This window comes from Oscarella lobularis, chromosome 1 (genome assembly GCF_947507565.1).
Source record: "Oscarella lobularis chromosome 1, ooOscLobu1.1, whole genome shotgun sequence".
NCBI classification, from domain to species: Eukaryota; Metazoa; Porifera; class Homoscleromorpha; order Homosclerophorida; family Oscarellidae; genus Oscarella; species Oscarella lobularis.
In genome coordinates, this window is record NC_089175.1 from 4,920,079 (window position 1) to 4,943,774 (window position 23,696).

Here is a 23,696-nt window from a genome sequence, read left to right on the forward strand (position 1 = left end):
TTCGTCCGACGTGACGATTTCTAATCTGTACGAGAGATTACAATTAAATTTCTTCGCGCGAATGCCTTTTTTCACACATAATCGTCGACTTGGGCGGATTCCTGTACTTGGTAATGCGATAATTCGTCTTGCAATGAATCAAGATTTCCGTTCCGAATACCTCTTTCAGAATTCGAATGCAGTTCTGTTCGAATTTTTGCGCACAAGTGCCGGGTCTCTATGCCGGAAGTGAGCGGGAATATATTTTCTTTGAATGATTTCCTACTATCCTGTTGTAGGGTCCTGAGTGAAAAATTGTTGCTCGAATTTCGTCGATGTCGCCGTCGCAGCTGGTCATCGTCACGCTTTTCAATTCCTTTACCGAGTCTACTGTTGCGATCGCTTCTATTTCGTCGGGGCTATTGGAAGAAACGTCGTCGACGTCTATCAATTTTTTTTAAATAAATGCATTTCTTGACTCACCACGCTACCACGTTGAAATGCACGCCGAACCTTTTGAGAACGGGTCGCAGAATCTACATGAAATTGTCCCCAAGTTGTACGACAGTGATAGAGTGCGACGAAAAGAAAAGAAATTGTTGCACCGCTTACCCATTGGCAGAAATAAACGCTGTCCAAGGGGTGAAGCGAGGTATCCAACTCCTCTCCGGACCAACGTAGCGTTGATTTGTCTTTTCCGAAGACAAAACACGGCAGAACGGCTTGTAAAGTCGTAAGAAAGTCCCTTTGTATAAAATATAGAAGAAGAGCTTTGTTTGGCCATGCATATCGAAAGCTTACCAATCTGAATAGAAAGAACATTTCTTTTCGGCAGTCGTTTTTGCATCAGAAGGCCACAATGTGTACTAGATGTACAGTGAAATTGGGCGTCAACTCTTTAGCTCGTTTTACTTTGATCGATCCTTCTTCGTTTCCCTCTGCTCTTCCGTTTGACATTGTGACCACCATGTCCAATTGGTGCGTATGGCTTTTGCGTAATCCAAGGTGCTTTCTGATGTTTTTAGCTGTAATTGGTCTCTTTGTAAGGAAGGATAATGCGTTGGCAATTCGCAGCACTTGTCCTCCCTGACGCACGAAAGAATCATTAATTAGCTACTTTTTAGTTGTCTCTATTTCTCACCGCATTCCAAGCGTCAATAACGATCGGATCTATCAAAGAGACTCGATTGCATTAGAAGTGGCGACAGTCCGAGATCGTTTACGCTTTTCCATGTTTTCGATTCTGCCGCTGCTCAGAGTCACGTCGTTGTGCTCATTTGCTTCAGAATTGTCGCACTCGCTCGACGGTTCGGGTGCAGTTTTGCTGCAACTTGAATTCATATCGTCAGAAGGTCAGAGATGGTACTGTATCTCTTCTGCACGAGCACGAGGACTGGACTACACGTGGTTTCTAGCGCGCGTTTTTCGTGCTATCCCCTCTCTCTCGCCTCCTCATCACCGGAATCCGGTCGTCTCCAGCGTCCTAGACGACTAAGAACATTGCAGCAGTAATCAGGCAAAAAGCGCCGTACGCATCGACGTCATCATAAATTAATCATCGTCAGCGTAGCTTCGATCGGAGTACTTTCCCTACAAAGCGTTGCAGTACCCTCAGGACATGTCATTCTTCCTTGTGGTTTGTTCACGTGCCTCTCTTTATTTTGTTAGCTAGCTGCACGTGTAGTAGGCTCTGGTACGGCTTCAAGGAGGATCTGACTTGGAGTCACTACGAAAGCTTCTAGACTTCATGCTTTAGATCCAGCTCCTGAGCGAAAGTGGGAGTTATAAAGCGCTGTTCTATAGTCGACTGTTCTCAGAGAGATGCGTAGGTGAAATATCAAATGATCGTTATTGATTTTTTACAGTCTCCTTCCTTTCCTTTTCATTCAAAATTTCCTTGGGTACAGTACCTTTAATTAAGTAGCATCTTTCTTTTTTTCTTACAAAAAGGGTAGTGCTTTTGAAGCCGGGCCAAAAAATAGAGGAACGTAGTTACCACTGTAATGAGAACTCCACAAGAGATACTACATATATATAACCAGTCAAACAATCAAAAATTCTCGTTTTGCATCCCAATTCCTTCACAGGATATATCAATAAACTCGTCTTCGATTCTAACGGAAAACTTTACCTAAAGCAGCGATTAAAAATAGTTTTCCGTGACGTCATATATCTCACGTCTAAAAGTTCTTCTATGACACTAATTGCCTTTTTCCAATGATCATCAGGTAGAGGATAATCGCTCCTAATCGTCGATGTTCCTTTAGCAAGAGCCATAAAAAGGAGAATCTGTACAGCCATACTCTAATTCAGTATACGTACATATGTAGATGTGTGCCTTCTATTTACCTGATCAGTCAAGTGATCTCGAACGCACACGCGATTACCGTAGGCGCGTTTGCAATCGAGCGCCAAATTTCTTACAATGCGCTCGGCATCATCGACGCTATCGCTTTCTTCATAGCTGAAGTTCCACGACGGACTCCAAGAGAATCTCTCGGCGGTCAATATGCATTCGTCTGACGTGATGATTTCTAATCTGTATACGAGACAATGCAAATTTCCCCCCACAAAATGTCTTTTTTCATACATAATCGATGACCTGGGCGGATTCCAGTACCTCGCATACGTCATACGATACTTCGTCTTGCAATGAATCACAACTTCCGTTCCAAATATTTCTTTTAGGATTCGAATGCAATTCCATTCGAATTCTTGCGCACAAGTGCGGGGATCCTGAGCCAGAAGTGAACGGGAATATTTCCTTTCGAATGATTTCCTACTCTGTCGTTGTATTGTCCCGAGTGAAAAATTGTTGCTCGAATTTCGTCGATGTCTCCGTCGCAGCTGGTCATCGTCACGCTTTTCAGTTCTTTGACCGCGTCTACTGTTGCGATCATTTCCTCTATTTCGTCGGGGCCACTGGAAGAAAAGCGGTCGACGTCTATAAATTTAATAAATACATTTTTTGACTCACGACGCTACCACGTCAAAGTGCACGCCGAATTTTTCAAGAACGGGTCGCAGAATCTGATTGTCGCCATAGAGTGCCAATAATAAGAAAAAAAATTACACTGGTTTACCGATTGGCAGAAATAAACGTAGTCCAAGAGGCAAAGCGAAGAATCCAACTCTTCGCCGCACCAACGAAACGTGGACTTTTCTCTTCCGAAGGCAAAGCAAGGCAGAACGGCTTGAAAAGTCGTAAGAAATTCCCTTTTATATAAAAAATATCGAAAAGTGGCTGATGACGACACCACATCCAAAGCCTACTTACCAATCTGACTCAAAAGAAAACGTCTTGTTGGTAGCAGTCGTTTTTGCATCAGACGGCCACAATGTGTACTATGTATATGCATATGTGAAATCGACTCCATGTACTGTATACTTGGTTTTACTTCGACCGATCCTTCTTCGTTTCCCTCTGCTCTCCCATTTGACATAGTGACCACCATGTCCACTTGATGCGTGTGGCTCTCGCGTAATCCATGGTGTCCTCTGATGTTTGTGACTGTAATTGGTTTCTTTGTGAAGAAGAATAGCGTATTGGCGATTCGCAGCACTTGTCCTCCCTGTTGTGTGACGAAAGAACGTTGGCTCTATAATTAGCTACTTTTTTTGGGGGGGGGGGGGGGGGTCTGGTGATTCTCACCGCATTCGAAGCGTCAATAACAATCGGATCAGCAGAATCTATACGCGAGAAAGAGATATAAGAGGCGATACAGTGCCAGTTGGACAATGCACCGCGAGTCCGAGTCTTTTCGATTTCTTCGACCGAGTCACTGTCGACTCTGTCACTGTTCACGTCGTCGTGCTCTGAATTCGTTTGACTTTCAGAGCTGTCGCTCTGGCTCGACGGTTCGGCTTCATCTTTGCTACAGCTTGAATTCATTTTCGAATGTACGACTACACGTGCTCTCTAGCGCGCTACAGCACGTCAAAAGGGACGGATCAAGTCAGCACAGCGTCGTTTCCTCTCCCAGTAGGTCGGTGGACGACATTTTGCGCCTGGCCTGGGGCGTGTAGATAGTCTAGCAGCTCTGAGCCAGCATCAAGCGTGCATTTACACTTGCTAGGCCACAAGAATTTGTCTTTGGAGCTTGAGGTCCTCTTTGGGGGGTCTGACAAGGAGGAACATTTCTGCAATGTACTGTGTAATGACAACAGTACTGTAACAGTAGTTAATTAGAGAACGCATATATCTATATATGGAAACTTTGCCATGCACTCAAAAATCAATAATTCTTATTCTGCATTCCAATGCCCTCGCAGGCTATATCAACAAACCGGTAACGAGCGTCGATTTCAACGGAAAATTTGACCTACACGTAGTGCATTCATAATATTCGATTACATCTTAGTCTATCGCAAATCTCACGTCTAGAAGTTTCTCTATGGCACTAATTGCCTTTTTCCAATGATCGTCAGGTAGAGGATAATCGCTTCTGATCGTCGATTTTCCTTTAGCAAGGGCCATAAAAACGAGCACCTATAAAGTAGAGCGTGCACTTTAATAATTAGCTAATGTGAATACGTAGCAATTTTAGTTTCTTTACTTGGTCAGTCAAATGACCGCTGATGCAGACTCCGTTGTCGAACGCTCGTTTGCACTTGCGTGCCGTCGTTGTTACAAAGGTATTGGCATCCAGACGATAGCCCGAGCTCGTGCTCGGTATCCAAGCAACATAGGAGGGCAATATGAATTCGTCTGACGTCACGACTTTCAATCTGAATTAGAACAATGTGTTGCTTAATCACGACGAATGCCGTTTACACGTACACAAGTGACGACATGGACGAATCATCGTCGACGAAAGAACGTTGTCGAAGTTTGGTCGTGCAATGAATCAAAACGTCCTTTCCAAACTCTTGCTTCAGAATTCGAATGGTTTCCTCTTCGATTTTTGTCGCATAATGGAAACGTTTCTATTAGACACTAAAGTAGATCCTGTGCTCTTAGAAGAGAATGTTACTGTACGTTTGAGTAGTATTCTCTCCAGTGGAAAATCATGGCTCGAACTTTCTTGATGCTTCTGTCGCGCGTTGTCATGTTCACGCTCGTAAGTTCTTTTGCCGGGTGCACGGTTGTAACGATCTTTCGCCGCGTTTCTTCGTCATCGCCGCTGCTCGGAACAAAAATCACGTGGTCATGGCTTGCAGGAGGGCTATTTGTGCTCAACTCACAGTGACGTCGTCACCATGTCAAAACGCACGCCAAACTTTGCGAGAATTAATCTCAATACCTATACATAACAATTAGCGGATTTTTTCTCTGCATTGAAGTCGCGCGCGCACACTGTTCACCGATTGGCAGAAGTACGTTTGATGACTGTCTGACGGACATCCTTGCCAATGGAACGTCGACTTCTCTTTTGCAAAGACAAGGCAAGGCAGCACAGCCTGCAGATCCGTAACAAAGAGCGATTCACATCGAAGGGAAAAACCCTCCGTGCCTGCGCTGCACGGCCTCAGCGTGTACTAGACAAAATCTAGCTTTGGCTTGAATTGTCTATTTTTAAGCCTTTCTATACCTCAGTGGATCTTCGTACGTTTCCTTCTGCTCTTCCGTTTGACATAGCAACCACCATGCTCAATTGGTGTACATGGTCGGCGGATAATCCTCTTTTCGTCCAATGTTTGTTTGTCCTGACGTTTTTTACTGTAACTGGTTTCTTTAGAAGGAAGGATAGGGCGTTGACAATTCGTAGCACTTGTCCTCCCTACTCGAAGTCTAATTTTTTTAGCTGCAGCATTTTTTTCTATTTCTCTTACCGCATATGAAACGTCAATGACGCTTGGAACAACGGGATCTATATATACCACATGTGTACAATAAAGTAATTGGGATATATGTATAATTACCATTTTTGGTCATTTCTTCGATCTTGCCAGTGATCACATTCTTGCTGGCTTCAGAACTGTCGCTCTGATTCGACGTTTGGATTTGAGCGTCGCTACAACTTGAATTCATTTTGCTCGAGCGACTGCGAGCTACACACGTGCTTTTTTCTAGCTCGCGTGTTTTTATAGCGTCTACGCGTCACGCGATAGGATTTGAAATCGCTACTGCCGGCTTACTGCCGGTTTGCGGCCGAAGGGCATCACCATCACCACCTCGTGTTGTTTTCGTACGGGAGATTTGTATGCAGTGATCACGTGCCATCTTCGAACGATCGTCTTTGTGTCGAAAACGAGCTCAACAAGTCCTTTGTCGCATCAAATACGACACGAAGAACCGAATTATCAGTCTACTGCATTTTGATCGATCGGGTCTCCCTGTGAGGAACCAGGTGAGATCACACCTATCGACGGCTGGAATCGCTAAAATTCGTTAGCGCATGGGCTTCTAATAGCCCTAATCCAAACATCCTGCATCTCGCGCATACGCAATATTAAGCAGTCGAACCACAGAGACGTTCCACCGACACTTAGCGCACCTTTCACGCCTAATAGCCTGCCTAAATCCACCTCTATCTACATGTACGGAATCCAATAACTCTCTAAGTGCATTTCGTCACCGCTAAATGACCAGTTGTCGTGCCAGATGGGCAGGAAAGCATGAGCCTATAGCCTTTGTCCATTCTCGAAAGAGGGATGAATGGCAGGCGCACTGAAGCGACTTGGCTTCGTAATTTAGTGCTAGTGCATTTCATTCGAGGTGCCAGTGCCTGTCGCGTCGTGAAAGGGGACCGGCTTTGGCTTGGAATCAATCGTGTTTACTACTCTACATACGCTTATGTCATTTGCCGTCTCCAAGGTGGCGCTCATTCCGCTCGTTTTTCGCCGGAAACCTCCCGTTTTCTTTGCCCCTAAGGTTTCTGCGCACCTGCGCGACTGTCTAGTTTCGCGTCACAGACGTGCGGCCGAGTTTGAGTGAAATTTGCTTGTTTTGCTCGTTTGGTTGCCTTCCATCCGGCCTCAGGCTGGCGTTTGTGGGGTCACATTTCCCTCCCTATATATTCATTCGCATTTGCGGCACTTTCTATTCATAGACCCCCTTGAAGTCAACAATGACTTCTCGAACCGCGAACTTTCCGGTTCCCCGGTCCGGTAATCTGACACCTTTTTTGCCGGGTTGCCGGCAGCTGATTCGGCTCCCAACTGACTGGAAATTCAAACGGGCATTCGGTCAGAGTAAAGCGACGCCGATCTTTTGATTTCTAAACGAAGTCGAGCGCGTGTTCGCTGTGTGTCTTTTTGAGTGGGTCGTCCCACCCCCTACGCGCACCCATTGCGGCGGTTTTGTGTGTACAAATGGAAACCGCCCTACCGCCGCGCGGTTCGCCTTGTTTTTTGTTTTGCGCCGCGCGAGCTAATTCGAGGCCCATTATTGACTAGCGGCGTAGGTGCCGCTCCCATCGGCGGAGACCGCCGATTGGAAGCGATTGTGCTATGATTCCTAAGGGAGGTAAGGGGTTGGAGACCCTCAGACGCTTTCACGTTAAACGCTTGGCGCCAGGCCAGACTACGTTTTACACCGGTCCGCATTGCCAGCAATATCCGCCGGCTTTCTAACCGAGTTTGGCAAACTCATAAGCGGAAGCCACTTCTGCGACAACGAGCGCCACACGAGTTTACCCTTCTCATCATACAGTCATTTCACCGGAGGGTCGTTAGCCTATGACTACTATACTCGGTCACGAGTCCGAACGAATTTCGCGTCGACGCGTTGGTAGCCGCGCGCCGGCCTTGATCGCTTGCCAACGCGATAACGATGCGCATTGTCCCATTCTCCGAATTTCTTTCATGATGTATTATGATTAAAGATCCAGGGGAACTCGCTAAACAGTTCTCCCCCGTCATGATTTCTCTCATCGCACAGGCACCTCTATACACACACACACCAAAACAACGTTCCCAAAATAATGCAGAAGCTAATAGCACGAGAACTAAAAAATTTTCAAAATCTAACAGCGCATCGTCGTGCATCTGACTGTATATAGATAAGTTTGGCGTACGTTTGCATCGTATGCATGCGCACTCTCGGTCGACTTTGTCCCACCGGTGATTTTTTTATGTATCCTTCTTCATCGCCTTCCTGCTGCTCCTCTTTCGGCACTGATGCAGGAACGTCTTTACTCGCTCGACGTCGCTCGGTCTCATTCGTTCGGCGACGAAAGAGTCCATTTTTAGAACTTTCTTCGCTCCTCGACGATTATCGTGACCGGCTATGATGTAGCGTTTCCCGCGCTCCAATTCGCACTCGCATCGCTTGTAGTAGAGTTTCTTGGGCCACAGATAGTCCGCGAACCCGCCGCGTCGTATCGGCAAACTGCCCGGCTTTAGAACGCGATCGACTTGGAGGTGATAACGAAGACGCGACGGCATCTCCTGAATGCTCTCCAGTCCGCCAACGAGAACTGCGGGGGTTAGAAAGAACGTGACGTCACAAAGGAGGAATTCGATTCACTACGAGCGGACGACTTTACCGAAGTCGAAGTTTCTCGCGCAGAATTCGTCGAGCGTTATATCGTTCGAACGATGAATGGGGCAACGGCATGGGCCCGGGTCAGTGGTTGGTGGAGTTGGTGAGCACCGCGAGGGGGCGGCGGCGGCGGCGGCATCATCTGCGAAAAAAGGCACCACGCATTAGAACCACACACAACGCGCGGGGACAGCGGGGATTGACACGCGAACGTAATCGAATTAGGAGAGGGCACAGGTGGGAGCCAGGGGGACACCCCTCGAAAAAAAACACGCTTACCGTCGCATTTCTTCGCGCCGAACTCGCGCGGATCGGCAATCCGACCGGCGAAAAGCGTCGCGTTCGATCGCTTGTCGACGATGACGAAAAGAAACGGACGATCGGCGCGAAATTCGGGAGTGTGTATCATCATGCGCGCTTGAAGGCCAGTCATCATCACCGCCGCCGCTTTCGTTCCCTCCTCGTCGACGTTGATCACCGCTTCGTGAACGGCGTCGGACACGTAGAGATTTCGCGTGCCGTCGATCCCGCTAAAATCGGCGACGCCCGCGGTGAACGCCGATCGAATGCCCATGCGTCGTAGCGTCTTCGCTAAACTCGCGCGATAGTTGAGTTGGAAGCGCGGAAAACGCACGTCGAGACGCTGCGACGTCAAATCGCTTATCAGCTCGCGAATTTTCGCGCCGTTCATGTTCGCTTGGAGATCGTTCATCGACGCGCAATCGTCCGGGAGTAGAACGAACATGGAGACGTTGTCGCCGCGATAGGGCATTTCGAGCACGGCGACGCGATCTTTCCTCGAATAGCGATAGGGAAAGTTGCCCGTTTGCGACATCATATCGACCGCGGTCGACGCGCAGGGATCGCACGCGTGAAAGCGCGTGCATTTCGTTTCCTTCGCTTGGAATTCCGATTTCCATTCGCCTTTGAAGTATATTGCGTCGGTGAGAATCATTTGCGTGCTCGCCGAGAGGAAACCGGGTGGAACGACTTCGTCGATTTCGCCGTTTGTTGCGTTCGACGCCCATTCGTTGATTCGTTGTCGCGCCGCCGATTCCTGATCGAAATCGACCGCTTCGACCGCGGTGCGAAATACGTAGCGCACTTTCTGGATGAATTCCTTGTTGAGTTGCGTGCCCTGTTTCGGCCAGATGCGATCGGCGGTCGTGAGACGATCGGCGGTGTTGCTAATGCGTCGCAAACTGTCCATTCCGCGCGCGAGTTTGGGTAGCGATAACGATCGCGTTATCGCTTTGCGTATTTCTTGGGCTGTCGTCGATTTCGCGCCGAGCGAGAGCATGCTGAGCCCCGTCATGACGCTCAGGGGGGATAGGATCACGTTTGAGTTACGGGTGTTATCGCCGGAGGAGGTGGCCTCGCCGGCCTGTTGAAGAAGAGTCGCGGCGAAATCGCTGCTCGCGTTGGCGAGAACGTCGCCGAATCGAACAGCGATCGCAGTCGAGACGGTTGCGAAGAAAACAAGACCCAACGCGACGATCTGCATTGCGAGGAGGAGGAGGGTAGACTGAAGGCCAAATGCACCTCGAGACTCTTTACATCTTGCCGCAAAACGTCATCGAAGTTGGCCAACCAGAGATAAGATTGGGCGTCACGCGGTGCAAAGCGAACCAATTGCTGGGGTCGAGCGGGAGGGTCACCCGAGTCCTTTGACCGCTCACGTGCCGGACGTAACAGACAACGAAAACAGACCTATTTGCGAACCGACGCCGGAGGCCTGTAGCAGTGTAAACAGTAACACCTTCGAAAAATCAATAGGAACACGCGTTCGTGCACGCGAACGGCAAAAACGAGCGCGGGGATCGGCGACTCCTACGAACCCCGTGGGAAGCGCGGTATCTCGTCAGTAGTAGTACGCAGCGTCGCGAGAATCAATTGGCGCGTGTCATATGCTTATTCAACGATCGAGACTTCTATGAGAACACAACAGTTCGTTTACCGATACTTAACCCCATACGCAAACGGCGGCTAATAAAGCAACTCTATTCATTATCAGGCACTTTGGACCGTTTCTTCGGCCTCTCCGTCCTTGACCTCGGCCGCATCAACGGCTTCCGTCTCGCCGCTGTCTCCGGTTTCTTTCACGCTCGAGTCCACCCCTTCCGGCGTCGTTTCGACGTCGGCGGACAGATTTTGCCTGTCTAGATCGCCAGACGCGACGCCTTCTCGTTTTTCGGTCGACTCGTCGACGCCGGTAACGGGAGCCTCGGCGTCCTTATCGTCGACGCCGTCGTCTTCGCGACCCTCGTCGTCGTTCGGCTTTTTGACGTCATCAACGTCGACAACGTCAACAGGATTCGCTTTCGCTTCGGAAGCCTCCTCTTCCGCATTGGCTTCGACATTCTCGTCGATCTTTCGGGTTTCGTTGACCTCGGGCGGCGGGGTTGTCGATTTTGTCTCTTCCGTCTCGTCGCTAACGACCGCGACGTCGGGTTTGGGCTCGGTCGGAGTCGGCGGCTTCTCTTCCGTTTCTTCGCTAACGACGACGTCGTGTTTGGGCTCCGGGTCTTCTTTATCGTTATCTGCACCATCGACATTTTTCTCCCCCGCCTCCGCTTTTTCTGCGTCACGATTTTCCTCTTCTTCTTCTTCGGCCTCTATTTTGATATCGTCCTTCTGTTCTGCATCGTCGCCGTCGACTCCCTTATCTGTCGCATCTTCATCTATTTCTTCTTTCTTTGTATCATCGCCGGTGTTATCATCTGGTTTCTCTTCAGTCTCTTCGACGACGACGACGACGGCTTCCTTTTCTTCGCCCTTTCCTTCACTTTCCTCTTCCTTCTCGACTTTACTATCTTCCACTTCCTCTACCTGTTTTCCATCCTCCGTTTCCTCCACCTGTTCAGCCGCCTGTTTTCCTTCCTCCCCTTCTGCTTCCTCGTTCATTACCGGTTCAATTTTAGCTCCGTAACCACCGTTCTAAATAAGCAAAAAAACAAAGTAACACCATGGATGCCTAAACCCCCCAGGAAGCAATCCATATGTCATTTACCTCTTCCCCAACGGCAGTCGCATGGACGCCGACAACCTCATTATCCTTTGCCCCATCATCAGAATCAGACGCACAAGCGATTTCCTTTTCGTCTAGCCCATCGTCAGGAGCACTTTCCTTCGCTTCCTCATTCTGTTTGTCGTGAATATCATTATCGCCGCCTGACAACACTTTCTCTTCACCCTCGTCTTTTTCAGCCGGTTTAACATCCTCTTCCACTTTCAATGATTTTCGTGCCTTGAAACCGCGGAAATTCGCCTGAATTTTAACAGCCGCTTTCGCCACGTCCGGATCGTCCAAATCAATGTCGATCTCCTCCTCCTCCTTCTCCTCGACTTTGCCTTGTTGCTCCTCTTCTTCTCCTTTCGACGTCTCGTCGACGGCGGGAACGATCACGTTCGTTTCTTCCGTAGTATCCGGGATTTTATCCGGGACATCGTCCGAAATTTTTTTCGATTCACGAAAACGTCGAAAACTCTTCTGAATTTTCACGGCCGCGGCGCCTACGTCCGGATCCGATAAATCGATGTCGATTTCGTCGGCTCGCGTCGCCTCTTTCGCGTCGTTCGCTTTCGACAGACATTCGAAATAGTCGGCGGCAAAATCGTAGATGTTTTCGGGTTGTTGGCGTAAGATTTCGCGTGCGAGACCTTCGAGAAGGCTCGCAAAACCGTCGGGAACTTTCAAACGGCCCAAACTCGGCGTGTGGAACGACATGCGGTGTTTCTTGTCTCCCGGGAACGGCGAGCTGTCTTGCCCGTATAGACGTCCCGTATCACAACAACAACAAACGCGATGCAGGAGTCACCAAGAGGTAGTGCCGCCGTTCCGACGCGACTAGAAGACGTTCAGGGAGACAGTCGATGGATGGACATGGTTAGCGAGTTAGGAGGGGCCCCCCTCTCAGTATCCCATTTCCTCCTCCTCGCAGCACGAACGCTTCGTACGCATCGCGAAGTCGTCCCAAGCGCGCGTACTCTTCGTGGGCGACTCGATCACGCGGCTAATGGAAGACACGGAGGTAGGTAGACTCGAGAAAAAAAATGCATGTGGGAACGCGTGCGACCGGACGTCCGCGGCGTCCGCGGCGCGCCGCCGTCAATACATATTTACTGTTTTCGGACACGACATCGAGTATTTTATGGCTTTCCCCCTACGATCTCCGCCCGGTTCGCGGTCCCCCGCCAAGGTTTCGCTTGACGTACGAGTCCTTTGAGCTATCAATCCGGTTGACGTTGTCGAATGCACACACTATCGATGCCCTCTGCTTTGCATTTTTTCGTTCCCACGCACTTTGGGATTAGTGTAATTGATCGATGGGATTGGACGCGGGCTCGTGCGAATTGTTGTCGTTCTTGTACGGTACGGAACCCCCTGTTGATCGTCGTTTGACGAACGATAGGACTGACGGAGAGGATTGGAGGCACGAGCAACTCAATTTTATTTACATTGCAAATAAGGTTTTTGGTCTGAGGCCAACTTCCACAACGATTTCGCTCTGTCCTCCCAATGTATTGCGCTCTCGAGAGCCTCTGCTCGCTACTAAGAGCGGCGTTGATCCCAGTTCAGATGACAATTTGTATCTCCATACTGTTGTCTTTGCCTAATGGCAGAGCGAATGTTGATATAGCGTTCTGATCTCTCAAAGGATAGGGGCTTCCCTTTCCCAGCCGCTTCCATCTGAATGTGTTAGTATTCGCATGTGCTAGTGGAACGTGTACCTAAAACATTTCAACGCGTAGTCCTCTCTATGATAAGTTCATGCGTCTACCCATGGGGATTGTGGTGCGGGGGGTCACCGTTCTGCATGAGATGGCGGGCCAAGACCGCTTTTAAGATTGCGATGGCTTCCACTTATTTATTTATTTGGGCACGTTCATGATTTTTTTGTTGAGAATAGAGTCGGGTCTTATTGACTTGATCTGTCTTTTCGTCGGCCAGAAACGCGCGTCTTTATCTTTCTCTGATCTATTCTTTCTTATTCACCAAGGCTTGGGACACTCTCTTCAAGCCATTGGGATCGGAGAATTTTGGCGTTGGGGGCGATTCGACGCAGCACGTGCTCTGGCGCGTTCAAAACGGCGAACTCGATAGCATCGATCCAAAAGTAAGCACGCATCTACGACGACCACGACAGCAATCTCAATCCCTTCGTCCCTCCCCCGGCCCTCGTCCGCCTCCTCCTCCCCGTGCCACCTCATAGATCATAGTTCTCCTCATTGGGACTAACAATCACGACCACACGGCTAGCGAGATTGTCGTCGCTATACAGGCAATCATTGACGTCATGCTTAGCAAAAAGCCGGCCGCAAAGATACTGCTATTGGTTAGTATCACGAAAAACTTCACACTAGGGACTCTAAAGCCCTGCGAAGCAGAGTTTATCTCTAGTGTGGTTGCGGTTGGCTATATATGTATATCTCCCTTGATCTATGCATAGGGTGTTTTGCCTAGAGGACATAGGCCCAATCGTTTGCGCGAAAAAATAGCCGAAATCAATGCGTCTCTGGCCGATTTTCCGAAGAGTAACTCGTCGATTAGATATATGGACGTCGGGCATTTGTTCGTCGACGCGGACGGGCGAATCAGTCACGAGGACATGCATGATTATTTACACTTGACCCGACGCGGATACTATAAGCTATGCAGGCCCGTTTATGAGGAAATAGTCAAAGTGCTCGATCAAAGTTAAAAAGAGATCGTGTGAAGTTCTTTTAGTGACCCGCTCGAAAGTTGACCCGAGCCACTTGAACGTTCTTTGCCCTTGCGATTTCCCCGACATCATGATCTATAGCAAAAAAATAAATTTTCATTATACACTGTACAAGTGAGAATTTATCTTGCCTTCGCTTTCGATTATGACGACTTCCGTCGTTTGACTGATGTGTCGCCTATAGGCTAGCGTGTTCGCCGTGCACGTGTAGTTCCCCCCGTCTCCGAGCTCGGCGTTGCGTATGACGAGCACTCGCTCGTCTGGCGTCGCGAGCGCGGCGTAGAGGCGTCGATCGGTGACGTTGATAGGCTCTCCTCTCCTCTTGTAATAGTTATGAATCTCGCGTTCGTCCGATTTCCATCGAATGTGCGCCGAATCGGACGACGACGTGGCGATTCTGCACGAAACGCGCGTCGTTTCGCCGACGGCGACTTCGACTCGCGCCGGTGCGTACAATGTCGGAGCCTTGGGTCTCACTGTTATTACACGCAAGATATCATCCATCGATAACACGCCCTTCTTGTGCATACCAAATATTATGATTCTGAAATGCCACTTCTTCGACCGGCCCCGTTCGTTCGTCAGCTTGCAGTAGTAGCTTCCCTCCGCGTGCACGCTCGCGTTTTGGACTTCGAGCGTGCCGTTCGACTTGACGGCGAATCGCATCGCTTCTCCCACGCGTCGTCCGTGTTCGATTTTCAGCTCGCGCAATTTGTGGTCAATTCGATCGACGCGATACCACTCGGTTGTGGTCGAGTTGGAACCGTCGCTGCACTTGAGTCGAAACGTCGCCCCTTCGTCTTCGAGAACCATTCGGAGCGGTTTGTCGACAAAGACGGGCAACGTCGATTCTGTATGTGGGTATAATGGCGTTTAATTCCAAGGAGGAGCGCATTAGTTAGATTACCTGCATAGCAGCAGTAGACAATAGCCATCAGGAGTTGTGCAGTTGCTGCGATCGTCTTCATTGATTCTTGCAAGATCTCTCTCTCTCGATCTGTGGTCGATGCTACGGTTCGCGCGAGACTTTATATGCTCTGTGTGTGTGTACTTAGTTCAGTTTCACATCGCTAATTCATTCAAGCAATTATGCGATTAGCGAAAGAGAGTAGCGATGTCCTTGTATTAGTTCCAGGTCTGAGTCGCCCTGGACGTTGCTCATACGTAACGGAACCGTGTCTGACTCTGCACTCACGTAGAATACCTCGCTGCCATGCCGACGGGGGCGCGTAACAACGTTGAGTCCGATCGACGTCCAGTTTTTTCTTGGGGTTCTCGTCCCATGCACCCTTGCCCTTTGTGCCCTCCTCGTCTGGATGATGGAAGCGATTTACTGCTCGGTCAGACGCCAGCTATGTACGTGCGTCATCAAAGTAATGCATTTTCCTCTTGGTACCCTACCGGTTGCTCTGGTGGCGTCGCGAGGAAGTGCATTCGACCCTGTATGCATGCACCTGCAGATTAGACACTTCCCGTGTTTCCGCCGCTCCCACATCAGTCAAACCTACGCACAATCTTGTTGCGAGGGCGCCCTTGTGGTCGTCTCACGCACGAATTCCTAAACGTTAACTACTATAGTTAGATGGCACGCGTGTGTAGGACCATTGCCTCTCGTTACCTCATCACCGATACCGAGTTCCGCTCGAGCAAGGTGCTTTTAGTGCATAGTGAGAGGTCATCAGCAGGAAAAATTTCATTTGTCAGCCTCGCCGGATAACTAGTTGCGAAATAGCTGGTTTTGGTAGAAGTAGAAGGACCCGCAGTAATCGAAGTCCGTCTCTGCATGCTCAATCGAGTTTGTTCAGATTTGAACCTGATAATCAATCGATCCTTTCAAGCTAGCGGTAGAAGAGTTAGGCGTGCTCTTGAAAATGGCTGCGGAGAAGTCTTATTTTAAAAGCGAGCACAATTCTAGTTGCCATACCAGCGAAATACGACACAGACGTGAAAGTATACATTTGGAGAAAAAAATGTCTAACCTCCCACGTCTGTGCTTGCTGACAAAGTTATCGCGTTACTAGCTTCCTTTTTCGGTGTTTTGAAGGAACTGTGACGCACGGAAAAGCAAATATAAGAGGATGCGTGGCAAACTGGTCGCTATGGGTTTATTCAGCAGCTCCACGTCGACGCACGTTTCCACCTTAGGACCACAGTCTATGATAAGACGTCAATTTCGACATATGTATAGCGTGGGAAGACGACATACTGTATCTACGTCGTCATTTGCCCCGGTGCGTGAATGCTTCCTCGCTCTCTCATTGGTAAAATGAGCATTGCGACACCAGCAACAACGCAACCGCGCGACGTACGGCCTTGTTTCCGCGAGTGCGGACATTTTCTCCTTGATTTTCTCCCTCGCCGCGTTTAGTTTCTGCTTCAAAACGTAACAAAAACTCAAACGATAACAAATATTAGCATTAAACGGAAACTGACCTTTATAGAATAGAAGATATTTGATAGGTTTTTCTTTCAGAACATCCAGTTTACGTTGGGAAATAATTGGATTGAATGAACGTTATTTTTAGAACTGCGTAGTGGAGCAGTTTCTTCTGATCTCATCGGAAGTCACCACTATCACGTGAACGTTTTGTGAGATCAGAGCACGCTGACTGAGCAACTGTATTGCGGATGAAGTAGTGCACCCCGCAAGTCACCTTTGAACCGGGCTTCGAACCGGACGTAACAGGGCCCGCCCCCAATACTAAAGAACAAAGACTCGACGACAACATCATTATCTCGTCCGTCCGGCTTCCCCAAATGGAGCTGGCTTTCTTTCTCGCTCTCGTCGTGCCCGCAGCGTGCGTTCAACTCGTCGACAACAGCTACAAAGACGTCCTAATCGCGATAAAAAGCGATATCGCCGAAGACCCGTCGCTCATCGAAACTCTCAAGGACGCCTTCACTCAAGCGTCCGCCTATCTCTACCAGGCGACGCACAAGCGCGCCTACTTCGGCGAAATCACGATCGTCCTGCCGGAATCGTGGACAAACGTCGCCGCCGAAGCGGCGACCGCCGCCGAAACGTTCTCGCGAGCTCAAGTGCGCATCAATCCGCCCGAAGTCTTTTTCGGATTCGTTTCGAACACGGCCTACGTTCAATCGACGGCCCTGTGCGGCGGCGAAGGACTCTATATGCACATAACGCCGGGTCGGCTCACGGATCCCACGGCGAGCGTCATATCTCCTCTCGCGTCACAGGAAATGACGTACGCGGTATTCTTCTTTTATTGTAGTGGGTTAGAGCGTCGCCGCCGTATCGGATGATTGTTCACGAGTGGGCCCATCTGCGCTGGGGCGTCTTCGACGAGTATCATCAGTACGGACTCGACGACGACGGGCGCGCCGGACGATGCACGCAGCAGGTGGCAAAGAATAATCGCGCGGACGACAAGATTATGAATGCACGGTGTTTTTTTTTTTAGATCACTGCTACTCCTTCGTCGGGACGTTGGCGCTTTACGCTGAACACCGTCACGGCGTCGATCATGTGGAAACAGTACTATAATCAGGTGCAGAAAAAAATTTCGCGAATTCTGTGGTCGCGACAATTTTTCTTTTTTCTATCTCAGGTCGTCGACTTTTGCGACGACGACGATGATCCGAACACCGGTCACCATCGCAGCAGCAACACGGCGCAGAATCGCTTCTGCAACATGCAGTCCGTTTGGGGCGTCATGCACAAGACGGTCGACTTTCGGGACGGCGCCAACCCGCCACGTGACGTCACGTCGACGAAACCAACGTTTAGAGTAAGAAAGCACGACTTCATAGACGATCGGTCTGTTAGGGACGAAGCCGGTGGAGTTTGTATGATGGCACACAAGGCGCGCCAGTACCCTACGTAGTGACTCTAGTGAGTGAGCGTAGCGCACGCTCCACTGCCCACGAACGTCGCGTCGCGCCTTTTTTGCTGACTGAGCGCATTTCTGTTACTACGTACGCGTTCGCTTTTTTGCGTTTGAAAAGCGACCGAGTGTCTCTGGAATAGACCCGCAATGCACCTCGCAGCCAATTCCTCGCTTCTACGTATCGTTTAAAGCATTTCAAAGCATTTCCCCCAAGCGAGGCGCGTACTGCGTCACGAATAACGTCACGGGGCGTGCCTTACGCGCGTAGAACGCATTCCTCGTCGTCTTTTCACATTTTCTGATTGATTTGCAACAAAATTATTTTCGTTTTCGTCGGCAGAAATGTATTTTCGATCGATTGGCACGCACTTTTTATGTGAATAGCTGCAGTCGAAGTGCCCTCGCTCGCGTTGGTGTATATATACCCAGCATTTCCATGTACTTATCAGTAGCAGAAGCATGAGCTCTTGACTGGGATAGAAGGGAGTTGGAGACTCTCCCCAAGGTGTTGACCATCATGGCCCGGTGGCCGGTCAAATTTCCTCACTTGACAAGGGTGTACGTTGTGCGCCTTCCTGGTCATTAGCTCCGCTACCTCTGTGAGGCACCCCTGATACCGGATAAACCTCCATAGCACCGTCTTCCGTGGGGTTTGTGTCAAGTGTCGTAACTTTTTTAATTTTTTAAAAATTTGCTACGTGAAAGAGACGCTTTTTTGACGTTCTAACGGTCCAAAAGGGGCCCCAGTTCAAACTTTGTACTTAGAATTCAATCCTCAAGCCAATAACAGATCCTTGCCGTTTGTATTCAGTGGAGAACGTTCTAATTCGTTTTTCTATAGGTTGTCAAAAAACAGGACTCTCCCATAATATTTCTCGTTCTCGACATATCCAATAGCATGGTGATCAATGCGCGCATGACGAAAGTTCGCCAATCGGCGAAGAGTTACATCAACAGCGTCGCCGACGGCACGCAAATCGGCATCGTCATTTTCGACGCTACGGCAACCGTCGTCCATTCGCCGACCACTGTGACGGATCAAGCGTCGCGCGACGACGTCGGTTCGAAATTGCCCACTTATTCGAGCATCAAATTCACGACGGGCGGTCGAACGAATTTGACGAACGGCGTGCTGATGGGCGTCGACGAGATTCTCAAAACGACGAACATGAATCGCGAGCTCGTCGTCATCTCGGACGGAATGACGAATCGAATGCCCGATCTCACCGAAGAGAATGTCGTGAAGCGGATCATGGATTCGCGAGTGAGAGTTCACACGATCGGCATCGGGGCGACAGAAACGAGCATGTCGAAGATATCTGATATGACTGGAGGAATGGCGTTCGCCGACTTGGAAGCGGTAAGAATAAAGTTTACATCATAAGATTATAGATACTATACGTAAACTATTTTTTTTCTTATCGATTTCTTTTGTAGGCGTCTCAACCTGGTGCCATGCAAGAGGCTCTCAACGAGCTCACGACCGGCACTGAGGTATCTTACAAGACGGCTCACATGGTGGCAACTGGCATGCTCAGCGTGGCGAACGGCACGACAGTGAAAAAGTCGATCATCATCGACCCGGGCGTCGGACGCGATACTGTGATTAGCATCGACTACGGAGAATATTCTTATAAAAGACTTCGAATCAAAGTAATCGCGCCCAAGTGTCTTACGACGCCGCGGCCGGAGGGCGTTCAATGTGGAATGACGTACAAGAGCAGACATAAGCTTCCGTGCGACAACGACTTCAAAATGTGCGTACTCAGGCTTCCCATGGCACAGGTACACTCCAATGATCATCCCTTCAATGGGCTGACAAGAATTATTATTTTTTTTCTTTATAGCACGGTGTCTGGACCCTAAGCGTATACAACGAGAGACAAACGACGCACCGTCGAACGGTATACTACACAGTGACGTCGAAACAGGCCGACAAAAAGGTTCCGACAGTTCAAATGGAAACGTTTCTAAGCACCAAACGTGTCGTCCTTCCGGGACTAATAACAGTAACGGCTCTTCTTTCCGAAGGCCATCGTGCCGTTCTCGACGCGACCGTTGTCGCGGTGATATCGCATCCCAACGGCGATCCGGTCCAAATGTATCTTCGCGACGAGGGCACGGGACCCGATCAGTTCGCAGGCGACGGCCTCTACACGGGCACATTCACGGAGTTCACGATGAGCGGGAGATATAACGTGAAGGTGATTGCCACCGCACTTCCCCGCTATAACATGGACATGACGGCGGTGAACAACGGATCGGTTCGAATGGAAAAGCTGATGAAGAGGAGAGAAGCGGTAGCACAATATCCTCCGCGTCATATGGACGATAGCGAATTTGAGACGGTGAACCCTGAACATGAGGATCCTCTTTCTGTTTCTGACTTCATGCGAGTGAAATCAGCGGGCATGTTCGACGTCGACATGGCGACGATGAGCAATGCCACCGACATGTTTCCCCCGTCTCGTATAATGGATTTGAAAGGGTATCGGAAGGTCAAAAAATCGGAAGTTATTATTACGCTGAATTGGACCGCTCCCGGCGACGACATGGAGACTGGCACAGGTAAGAGAGAGCGGGTGCGTGTAAATTTAGAAGACGCGTCACTAATACAGCGATACGCATTGAACGTCGTGTATGACGACTTGGAATAGAAAGGAAGTCCTTTTGACAGTTAATTAAATAATTACGTAAATCTCAGATTCCTGGCTCTCTTTTTGAGGGCTCCTCTTTTCGAAATGTTTACTTGGGATACGTTCTAGAGCACCTTCAATGTGTGAGTGTGTGTGTTTTTCTAGCTTCTTCGTACTCTGTTCGCACGAGCAAGACTTTTGACGCGTTGGTTGAGCGTTTCGATGAGCAGGAGGAAGTGAAGAACGAGATGTTGCTTTCGCCTGGCTCGACGAACATGTCAAAGCCGCAAATGGCCAATATTGAGGAAAAGCTCAGCTTTCCTGATCCGTACAAGGACGCCGATACGGTGTATGTTGCCATCAAGACGAAAGATGACAGCAATCAAGTGTCCGGACTCTCGAATGTGGTGGCCGTCTACATGAAGGAGACGTGCACGTGCAAACTCAGCGAAGCCGTGTGCACAGATACCTACGGTAAAAAATGTTGCTACAAATTTTTTAATATTAAAAATGATTATTTAACTTCTCAATTTTAGTTTTTTTCGCTCGGGTCAAGTCTGTCGATCGCACCTCCTCTCCCTCAAAGGTCACGCTTTATCCCGACGTGGAGTTTGTCAAAGGCACCTATTCCCCCGTATTTTCTACTTTCGACATACGTGACCGTCTTGATCAAAGCGGCATCAGGTGCGAATGCCCGTGGACGTTCGAAACGGAGAAGCGATATTTGGTGACTGCCTCCATCGCCAAAACGGACTTTCTACTTGGCGTTACGCACGAGAGCTACGTGAAAATGGTCTCTGACGAGGATTATGATTCAACCAAAAATTCAACCCAGGAACTCGTCAATAATTGTTAGATGTAATGCAAATTACGCTTGTTACATGTCGCACTGAATCTTAAAAATTTGTTTCAAGGTTTCCTTCGAAACGATTTCACAATTTCTCAGACGCGCGAAACCGAAACCGCTTCCTCGGCGCGTTGGCCCGTACATCCTAGCGTACTTCATAAGCACGTGAAAGTCGACGAAAACATGTGCGGAGAGCTTTGGAGAGCTCTTCTTTGCGGCCAACGCTGTGAGTACGTACCCCAGCACGCGATTTCGAGCTCGTAATAACGTCAATAGTCTCTTTTGGATCGGTCGACGCAATTTCTTCAAGGGAGCTGGTTGAACTCCCACCTTTTCCCTAAAACGCCTCTCCCTCCATGTTTCCTATCATGCATTCAGTTGTTCCGAGTCGTTTACTCAACGCAAGGTGACCCAACGCATGCGCTTTCTTTTTTTGGTGTCACTAACGTTTTTGTTAGCGTTCTCTTGACAGTCAGTGTTTTGGCAGACTATTCTTACAACCGCTGTTCTCATATCTTATTTTATGTCGCTGACTTTCAGTGATGTGTGTATTATGATTTTCAACAAATCAGGTATTTCATTTCTAATTTTGCGAAAATGAAATTTACCGTCTCTTTCCTTTTAGTTCCGTATTGCTTCGCTGCTCTCTTGGTTGTTCAAATGCACTGCACAGGGAGTGGTTTAATTAATTAATTACACTGATGATACACAATGGTTAAAAATTGGAAGCACAAAATGTGTAAGTCTAATTAGGTAGCTTGGTGTTGAACGGAGATGTTTACCTCTTGAACAAGGGCGAAGAAACGTCAAGGATCACTATATCAAGGTGCAGCTGTACTAACGTGCCCTTCTGTAATTTTCATTGCTTCTCCGTAGGAATGTCCTGGGCATGACATCATAAACTGCTCCGGGGTCCTGGGCACGACCCCGTGAACAAAAACTGCTCCGGGGTCCTGGGCAAGACCCCGCGAACAAAAACTGCCCGCGCATGAAGAGGGAGAGGGCTGTTCGTTTTTTTCTTTTTATTGAAATAAAATTTCTATACTCTACCCTTTTCTCCATGGCGGCGGCAACACGCGCGGGTGTCACCCCGCCGGTGTCCTAACTAACCTAAACTAGCCTATCTATTCCTCTAACGTACGCCTACTACCTGAGCTACCCTCCTAGCGTCCGTCGAGGAGACAAAACGTGTCAATCATGTTGTGCGCCTATCTACTGCGTCTGCTTTATCTTCTGCCAGTCTCTCATGCAGTAAAAGACATACAAAAGCGATGTCTCTGCGGCTTCACTTCCCTGGCCCTGCGTGGTCGAAACAAGCTCGGCGTAGACTTTTGCCTCAGCAAAACGCTCTCGTGCTCTTGTCGTCGTCATAGCTTGAACGTCGTGGCCTAAAACGAAGACGAGCTTGTGACAATGTATCGAGTTTATGGACGCACCCCAGTTGGAAAAATTGGGCGCAGGACGCAGCAATAAACTACGAGGAGCTACACAGACTGCGAGAAACAGTCGGAATACGTAAAAACAAGTGTATAAAATAACATGTTCGAATTAGATAGATTGTTTCAAGTTTTTGATAAACGGTCATTTCTCACAGACGTAGAAGCGGACCCAGTCCACTTTTTTTTCATGTAAAAAGTGAAGTACGCGGCACGCGATTGCAAGAACTGGGACATAAGGTGGGTAAAAGAGCTTTTAGAGCAGCGAAAATTGCGCTTTACAACGTGTATAGAGTACGTAACCTCTAAAAGGGAGCCCGCCAGGTCATGAAGCGACGTGAACAAGTCGCAGACCCCACAAAAAGACCCAAAAATGCCGTTCGATAGCAAACAAACCGTGTCGAAGACGCCAGAGGAAAGGCGAGCTGCTCGCGAAGCGCGTGACAAGAAACGCCGTTCGTTTACCGCGGTAGGTGCATCGCTTTCACGAACCGCAGCCAATCCTTGACCGTTTTCCTGACCGTCCAGTTACAGCGAGCAATCGGAGAGCAAGTGGAGAGCAAGACTAGGCCTACCGAGAGAAAAGAGAACATCTGACGCCAAGGGGACCCAGCGCCTCTTTCGAAGAAGACTCACGTCGAAAGACAAACTCGCGCCTTCCAGAAAATTGTTCTTTAGCAGGAAATAGCCAACAAACCTGGAGAAACGGCAGCGAAGGCTCGAAGCAGCAAGCAGCACTTTCCGTGACCCGTATGAAAATGCTTCTGGACCACGCCTAAAACAAAAATTTAATTAATTAATC

General features: G+C 49.0%; 7 protein-coding genes and 2 long non-coding RNA genes across 14 annotated transcripts; 3 read left to right on the plus strand and 6 right to left on the minus strand.

The window, feature by feature from the left end:
- Window positions 1-1,989: 1,989 nt before the first annotated feature.
- LOC136199669 (RNA 3'-terminal phosphate cyclase-like) lies at window positions 1,990-3,871 on the minus strand. The gene is made up of 11 exons (XM_065989923.1): window positions 3,724-3,871; window positions 3,632-3,669; window positions 3,378-3,551; window positions 3,257-3,324; window positions 3,063-3,195; window positions 2,957-3,009; window positions 2,763-2,901; window positions 2,570-2,715; window positions 2,329-2,518; window positions 2,158-2,268; window positions 1,990-2,110 (listed from the first exon to the last, which is right to left on the minus strand). Exons 1-11 carry the CDS (start codon window positions 3,869-3,871, stop codon window positions 2,030-2,032), a joined length of 1,281 nt encoding a protein of 426 aa, XP_065845995.1. The 3' UTR covers window positions 1,990-2,029.
- A 290-nt stretch (window positions 3,872-4,161) lies between these two features.
- Window positions 4,162-6,366, minus strand: LOC136199368 (RNA 3'-terminal phosphate cyclase-like). Of its 3 annotated transcripts, none has more exons than XM_065989553.1 (10): window positions 5,842-6,366; window positions 5,752-5,789; window positions 5,511-5,699; window positions 5,284-5,457; window positions 5,164-5,222; window positions 4,958-5,102; window positions 4,760-4,905; window positions 4,536-4,707; window positions 4,358-4,468; window positions 4,162-4,301 (listed from the first exon to the last, which is right to left on the minus strand). In XM_065989553.1, exons 1-10 carry the CDS (start codon window positions 5,948-5,950, stop codon window positions 4,215-4,217), a joined length of 1,230 nt encoding a protein of 409 aa, XP_065845625.1. In that variant the 5' UTR covers window positions 5,951-6,366; the 3' UTR covers window positions 4,162-4,214. The 3 variants fall into 3 exon arrangements, 2 of the variants coding, with proteins under 2 accessions (XP_065845625.1, XP_065845620.1); XM_065989548.1 differs by having other exon boundaries at window positions 5,275-5,457; XR_010673054.1 differs by having other exon boundaries at window positions 4,227-4,301; window positions 4,358-4,487; window positions 5,275-5,457.
- A 1,351-nt stretch (window positions 6,367-7,717) lies between these two features.
- LOC136196947 (leukocyte elastase inhibitor-like) lies at window positions 7,718-9,930 on the minus strand. Its single transcript, XM_065986610.1, has 3 exons — window positions 8,684-9,930; window positions 8,409-8,546; window positions 7,718-8,339 (listed from the first exon to the last, which is right to left on the minus strand). Exons 1-3 carry the CDS (start codon window positions 9,906-9,908, stop codon window positions 7,993-7,995), a joined length of 1,710 nt encoding a protein of 569 aa, XP_065842682.1. The 5' UTR covers window positions 9,909-9,930; the 3' UTR covers window positions 7,718-7,992.
- Window positions 9,931-10,293: 363 nt separating this feature from the next.
- Window positions 10,294-12,181, minus strand: LOC136196953 (high mobility group nucleosome-binding domain-containing protein 5-like). The gene is made up of 2 exons (XM_065986620.1): window positions 11,415-12,181; window positions 10,294-11,341 (listed from the first exon to the last, which is right to left on the minus strand). Exons 1-2 carry the CDS (start codon window positions 12,129-12,131, stop codon window positions 10,415-10,417), a joined length of 1,644 nt encoding a protein of 547 aa, XP_065842692.1. The 5' UTR covers window positions 12,132-12,181; the 3' UTR covers window positions 10,294-10,414.
- LOC136197032 (platelet-activating factor acetylhydrolase IB subunit alpha2-like) lies at window positions 12,165-14,241 on the plus strand. Its single transcript, XM_065986720.1, has 5 exons — window positions 12,165-12,290; window positions 12,346-12,435; window positions 13,405-13,521; window positions 13,618-13,740; window positions 13,855-14,241. The coding sequence occupies exons 1-5, from the start codon at window positions 12,210-12,212 to the stop codon at window positions 14,104-14,106; spliced, it is 663 nt and encodes a 220-aa protein (XP_065842792.1). The 5' UTR covers window positions 12,165-12,209; the 3' UTR covers window positions 14,107-14,241.
- LOC136197004 (fibroblast growth factor receptor 3-like) lies at window positions 14,004-17,244 on the minus strand. 4 transcript variants are annotated; one of them, XM_065986693.1, is made up of 9 exons: window positions 16,561-17,244; window positions 16,334-16,498; window positions 16,107-16,281; window positions 15,746-16,002; window positions 15,529-15,685; window positions 15,035-15,479; window positions 14,658-14,978; window positions 14,259-14,603; window positions 14,004-14,202 (listed from the first exon to the last, which is right to left on the minus strand). In XM_065986693.1, the coding sequence occupies exons 6-9, from the start codon at window positions 15,093-15,095 to the stop codon at window positions 14,129-14,131; spliced, it is 801 nt and encodes a 266-aa protein (XP_065842765.1). In that variant the 5' UTR covers window positions 15,096-15,479; window positions 15,529-15,685; window positions 15,746-16,002; window positions 16,107-16,281; window positions 16,334-16,498; window positions 16,561-17,244; the 3' UTR covers window positions 14,004-14,128. The 4 variants fall into 4 exon arrangements, with proteins under 4 accessions (XP_065842765.1, XP_065842774.1, XP_065842758.1 ...); XM_065986702.1 differs by having other exon boundaries at window positions 16,052-16,281; XM_065986686.1 differs by having other exon boundaries at window positions 15,529-15,696; window positions 15,746-16,281.
- Window positions 16,844-21,538, plus strand: LOC136196937 (calcium-activated chloride channel regulator 1-like). The gene is made up of 9 exons (XM_065986598.1): window positions 16,844-17,295; window positions 17,361-17,489; window positions 17,550-17,636; window positions 17,697-17,876; window positions 18,817-19,335; window positions 19,413-19,760; window positions 19,823-20,543; window positions 20,777-21,085; window positions 21,148-21,538. Exons 1-9 carry the CDS (start codon window positions 16,885-16,887, stop codon window positions 21,465-21,467), a joined length of 3,024 nt encoding a protein of 1,007 aa, XP_065842670.1. The 5' UTR covers window positions 16,844-16,884; the 3' UTR covers window positions 21,468-21,538.
- Window positions 21,539-21,663: 125 nt separating this feature from the next.
- LOC136197044 (uncharacterized) lies at window positions 21,664-22,507 on the plus strand. The gene is made up of 4 exons (XR_010672359.1): window positions 21,664-21,684; window positions 21,735-21,864; window positions 21,917-22,030; window positions 22,084-22,507. It is a non-coding gene; the product is annotated as an uncharacterized lncRNA (long non-coding RNA).
- LOC136197048 (uncharacterized) lies at window positions 22,479-23,638 on the minus strand. The gene is made up of 3 exons (XR_010672364.1): window positions 23,531-23,638; window positions 23,291-23,465; window positions 22,479-22,846 (listed from the first exon to the last, which is right to left on the minus strand). It is a non-coding gene; the product is annotated as an uncharacterized lncRNA (long non-coding RNA).
- Between the last annotated feature and the right edge of the window lie 58 nt (window positions 23,639-23,696).

What these genes read in the sequence shown, in the direction of transcription:
- LOC136199669 (XM_065989923.1), bottom strand. Translation starts at nt 3,871, where the DNA reads ATGAATTCAAGCTGTAGCAAAGATGAAGCCGAACCGTCGAGCCAGAGC. An exon ending in CCGCCCAGGTCATCGATTAT is followed by an intron (nt 2,519 to 2,569) that starts GTATGAAAAAAG and finishes TCTCGTATACAG; the next exon opens with ATTAGAAATCATCACGTCAG. An exon ending in TCATAGAAGAACTTTTAGAC is followed by an intron (nt 2,111 to 2,157) that starts GTGAGATATATG and finishes TCGCTGCTTTAG; the next exon opens with GTAAAGTTTTCCGTTAGAAT.
- LOC136199368 (XM_065989548.1), bottom strand. Translation starts at nt 5,950, where the DNA reads ATGAATTCAAGTTGTAGCGACGCTCAAATCCAAACGTCGAATCAGAGC. An exon ending in ACGTACGAAGATCCACTGAG is followed by an intron (nt 5,458 to 5,510) that starts GTATAGAAAGGC and finishes GATTTTGTCTAG; the next exon opens with TACACGCTGAGGCCGTGCAG. An exon ending in GACATGGTGACGACGTCACT is followed by an intron (nt 5,103 to 5,163) that starts GTGAGTTGAGCA and finishes TGTTCCGAGCAG; the next exon opens with CGGCGATGACGAAGAAACGC.
- LOC136196947 (XM_065986610.1), bottom strand. Translation starts at nt 9,908, where the DNA reads ATGCAGATCGTCGCGTTGGGTCTTGTTTTCTTCGCAACCGTCTCGACT. An exon ending in CGGCGCGAAGAAATGCGACG is followed by an intron (nt 8,547 to 8,683) that starts GTAAGCGTGTTT and finishes CTTTTTTCGCAG; the next exon opens with ATGATGCCGCCGCCGCCGCC. An exon ending in CGCGAGAAACTTCGACTTCG is followed by an intron (nt 8,340 to 8,408) that starts GTAAAGTCGTCC and finishes TAACCCCCGCAG; the next exon opens with TTCTCGTTGGCGGACTGGAG.
- LOC136196953 (XM_065986620.1), bottom strand. Translation starts at nt 12,131, where the DNA reads ATGTCGTTCCACACGCCGAGTTTGGGCCGTTTGAAAGTTCCCGACGGT. An exon ending in CGACTGCCGTTGGGGAAGAG is followed by an intron (nt 11,342 to 11,414) that starts GTAAATGACATA and finishes TTGCTTATTTAG; the next exon opens with AACGGTGGTTACGGAGCTAA.
- LOC136197032 (XM_065986720.1), top strand. Translation starts at nt 12,210, where the DNA reads ATGCAGGAGTCACCAAGAGGTAGTGCCGCCGTTCCGACGCGACTAGAA. An exon ending in ACAGTCGATGGATGGACATG is followed by an intron (nt 12,291 to 12,345) that starts GTTAGCGAGTTA and finishes TCCTCCTCGCAG; the next exon opens with CACGAACGCTTCGTACGCAT. An exon ending in TCGATAGCATCGATCCAAAA is followed by an intron (nt 13,522 to 13,617) that starts GTAAGCACGCAT and finishes GCCACCTCATAG; the next exon opens with ATCATAGTTCTCCTCATTGG.
- LOC136197004 (XM_065986693.1), bottom strand. Translation starts at nt 15,095, where the DNA reads ATGAAGACGATCGCAGCAACTGCACAACTCCTGATGGCTATTGTCTAC. An exon ending in TTTCAGAATCATAATATTTG is followed by an intron (nt 14,604 to 14,657) that starts GTATGCACAAGA and finishes GTGTAATAACAG; the next exon opens with TGAGACCCAAGGCTCCGACA. An exon ending in CGTCATAATCGAAAGCGAAG is followed by an intron (nt 14,203 to 14,258) that starts GCAAGATAAATT and finishes TTTTTGCTATAG; the next exon opens with ATCATGATGTCGGGGAAATC.
- LOC136196937 (XM_065986598.1), top strand. Translation starts at nt 16,885, where the DNA reads ATGGAGCTGGCTTTCTTTCTCGCTCTCGTCGTGCCCGCAGCGTGCGTT. An exon ending in CGACGAAACCAACGTTTAGA is followed by an intron (nt 17,877 to 18,816) that starts GTAAGAAAGCAC and finishes GTTTTTCTATAG; the next exon opens with GTTGTCAAAAAACAGGACTC. An exon ending in TCAGGCTTCCCATGGCACAG is followed by an intron (nt 19,761 to 19,822) that starts GTACACTCCAAT and finishes TTTTCTTTATAG; the next exon opens with CACGGTGTCTGGACCCTAAG.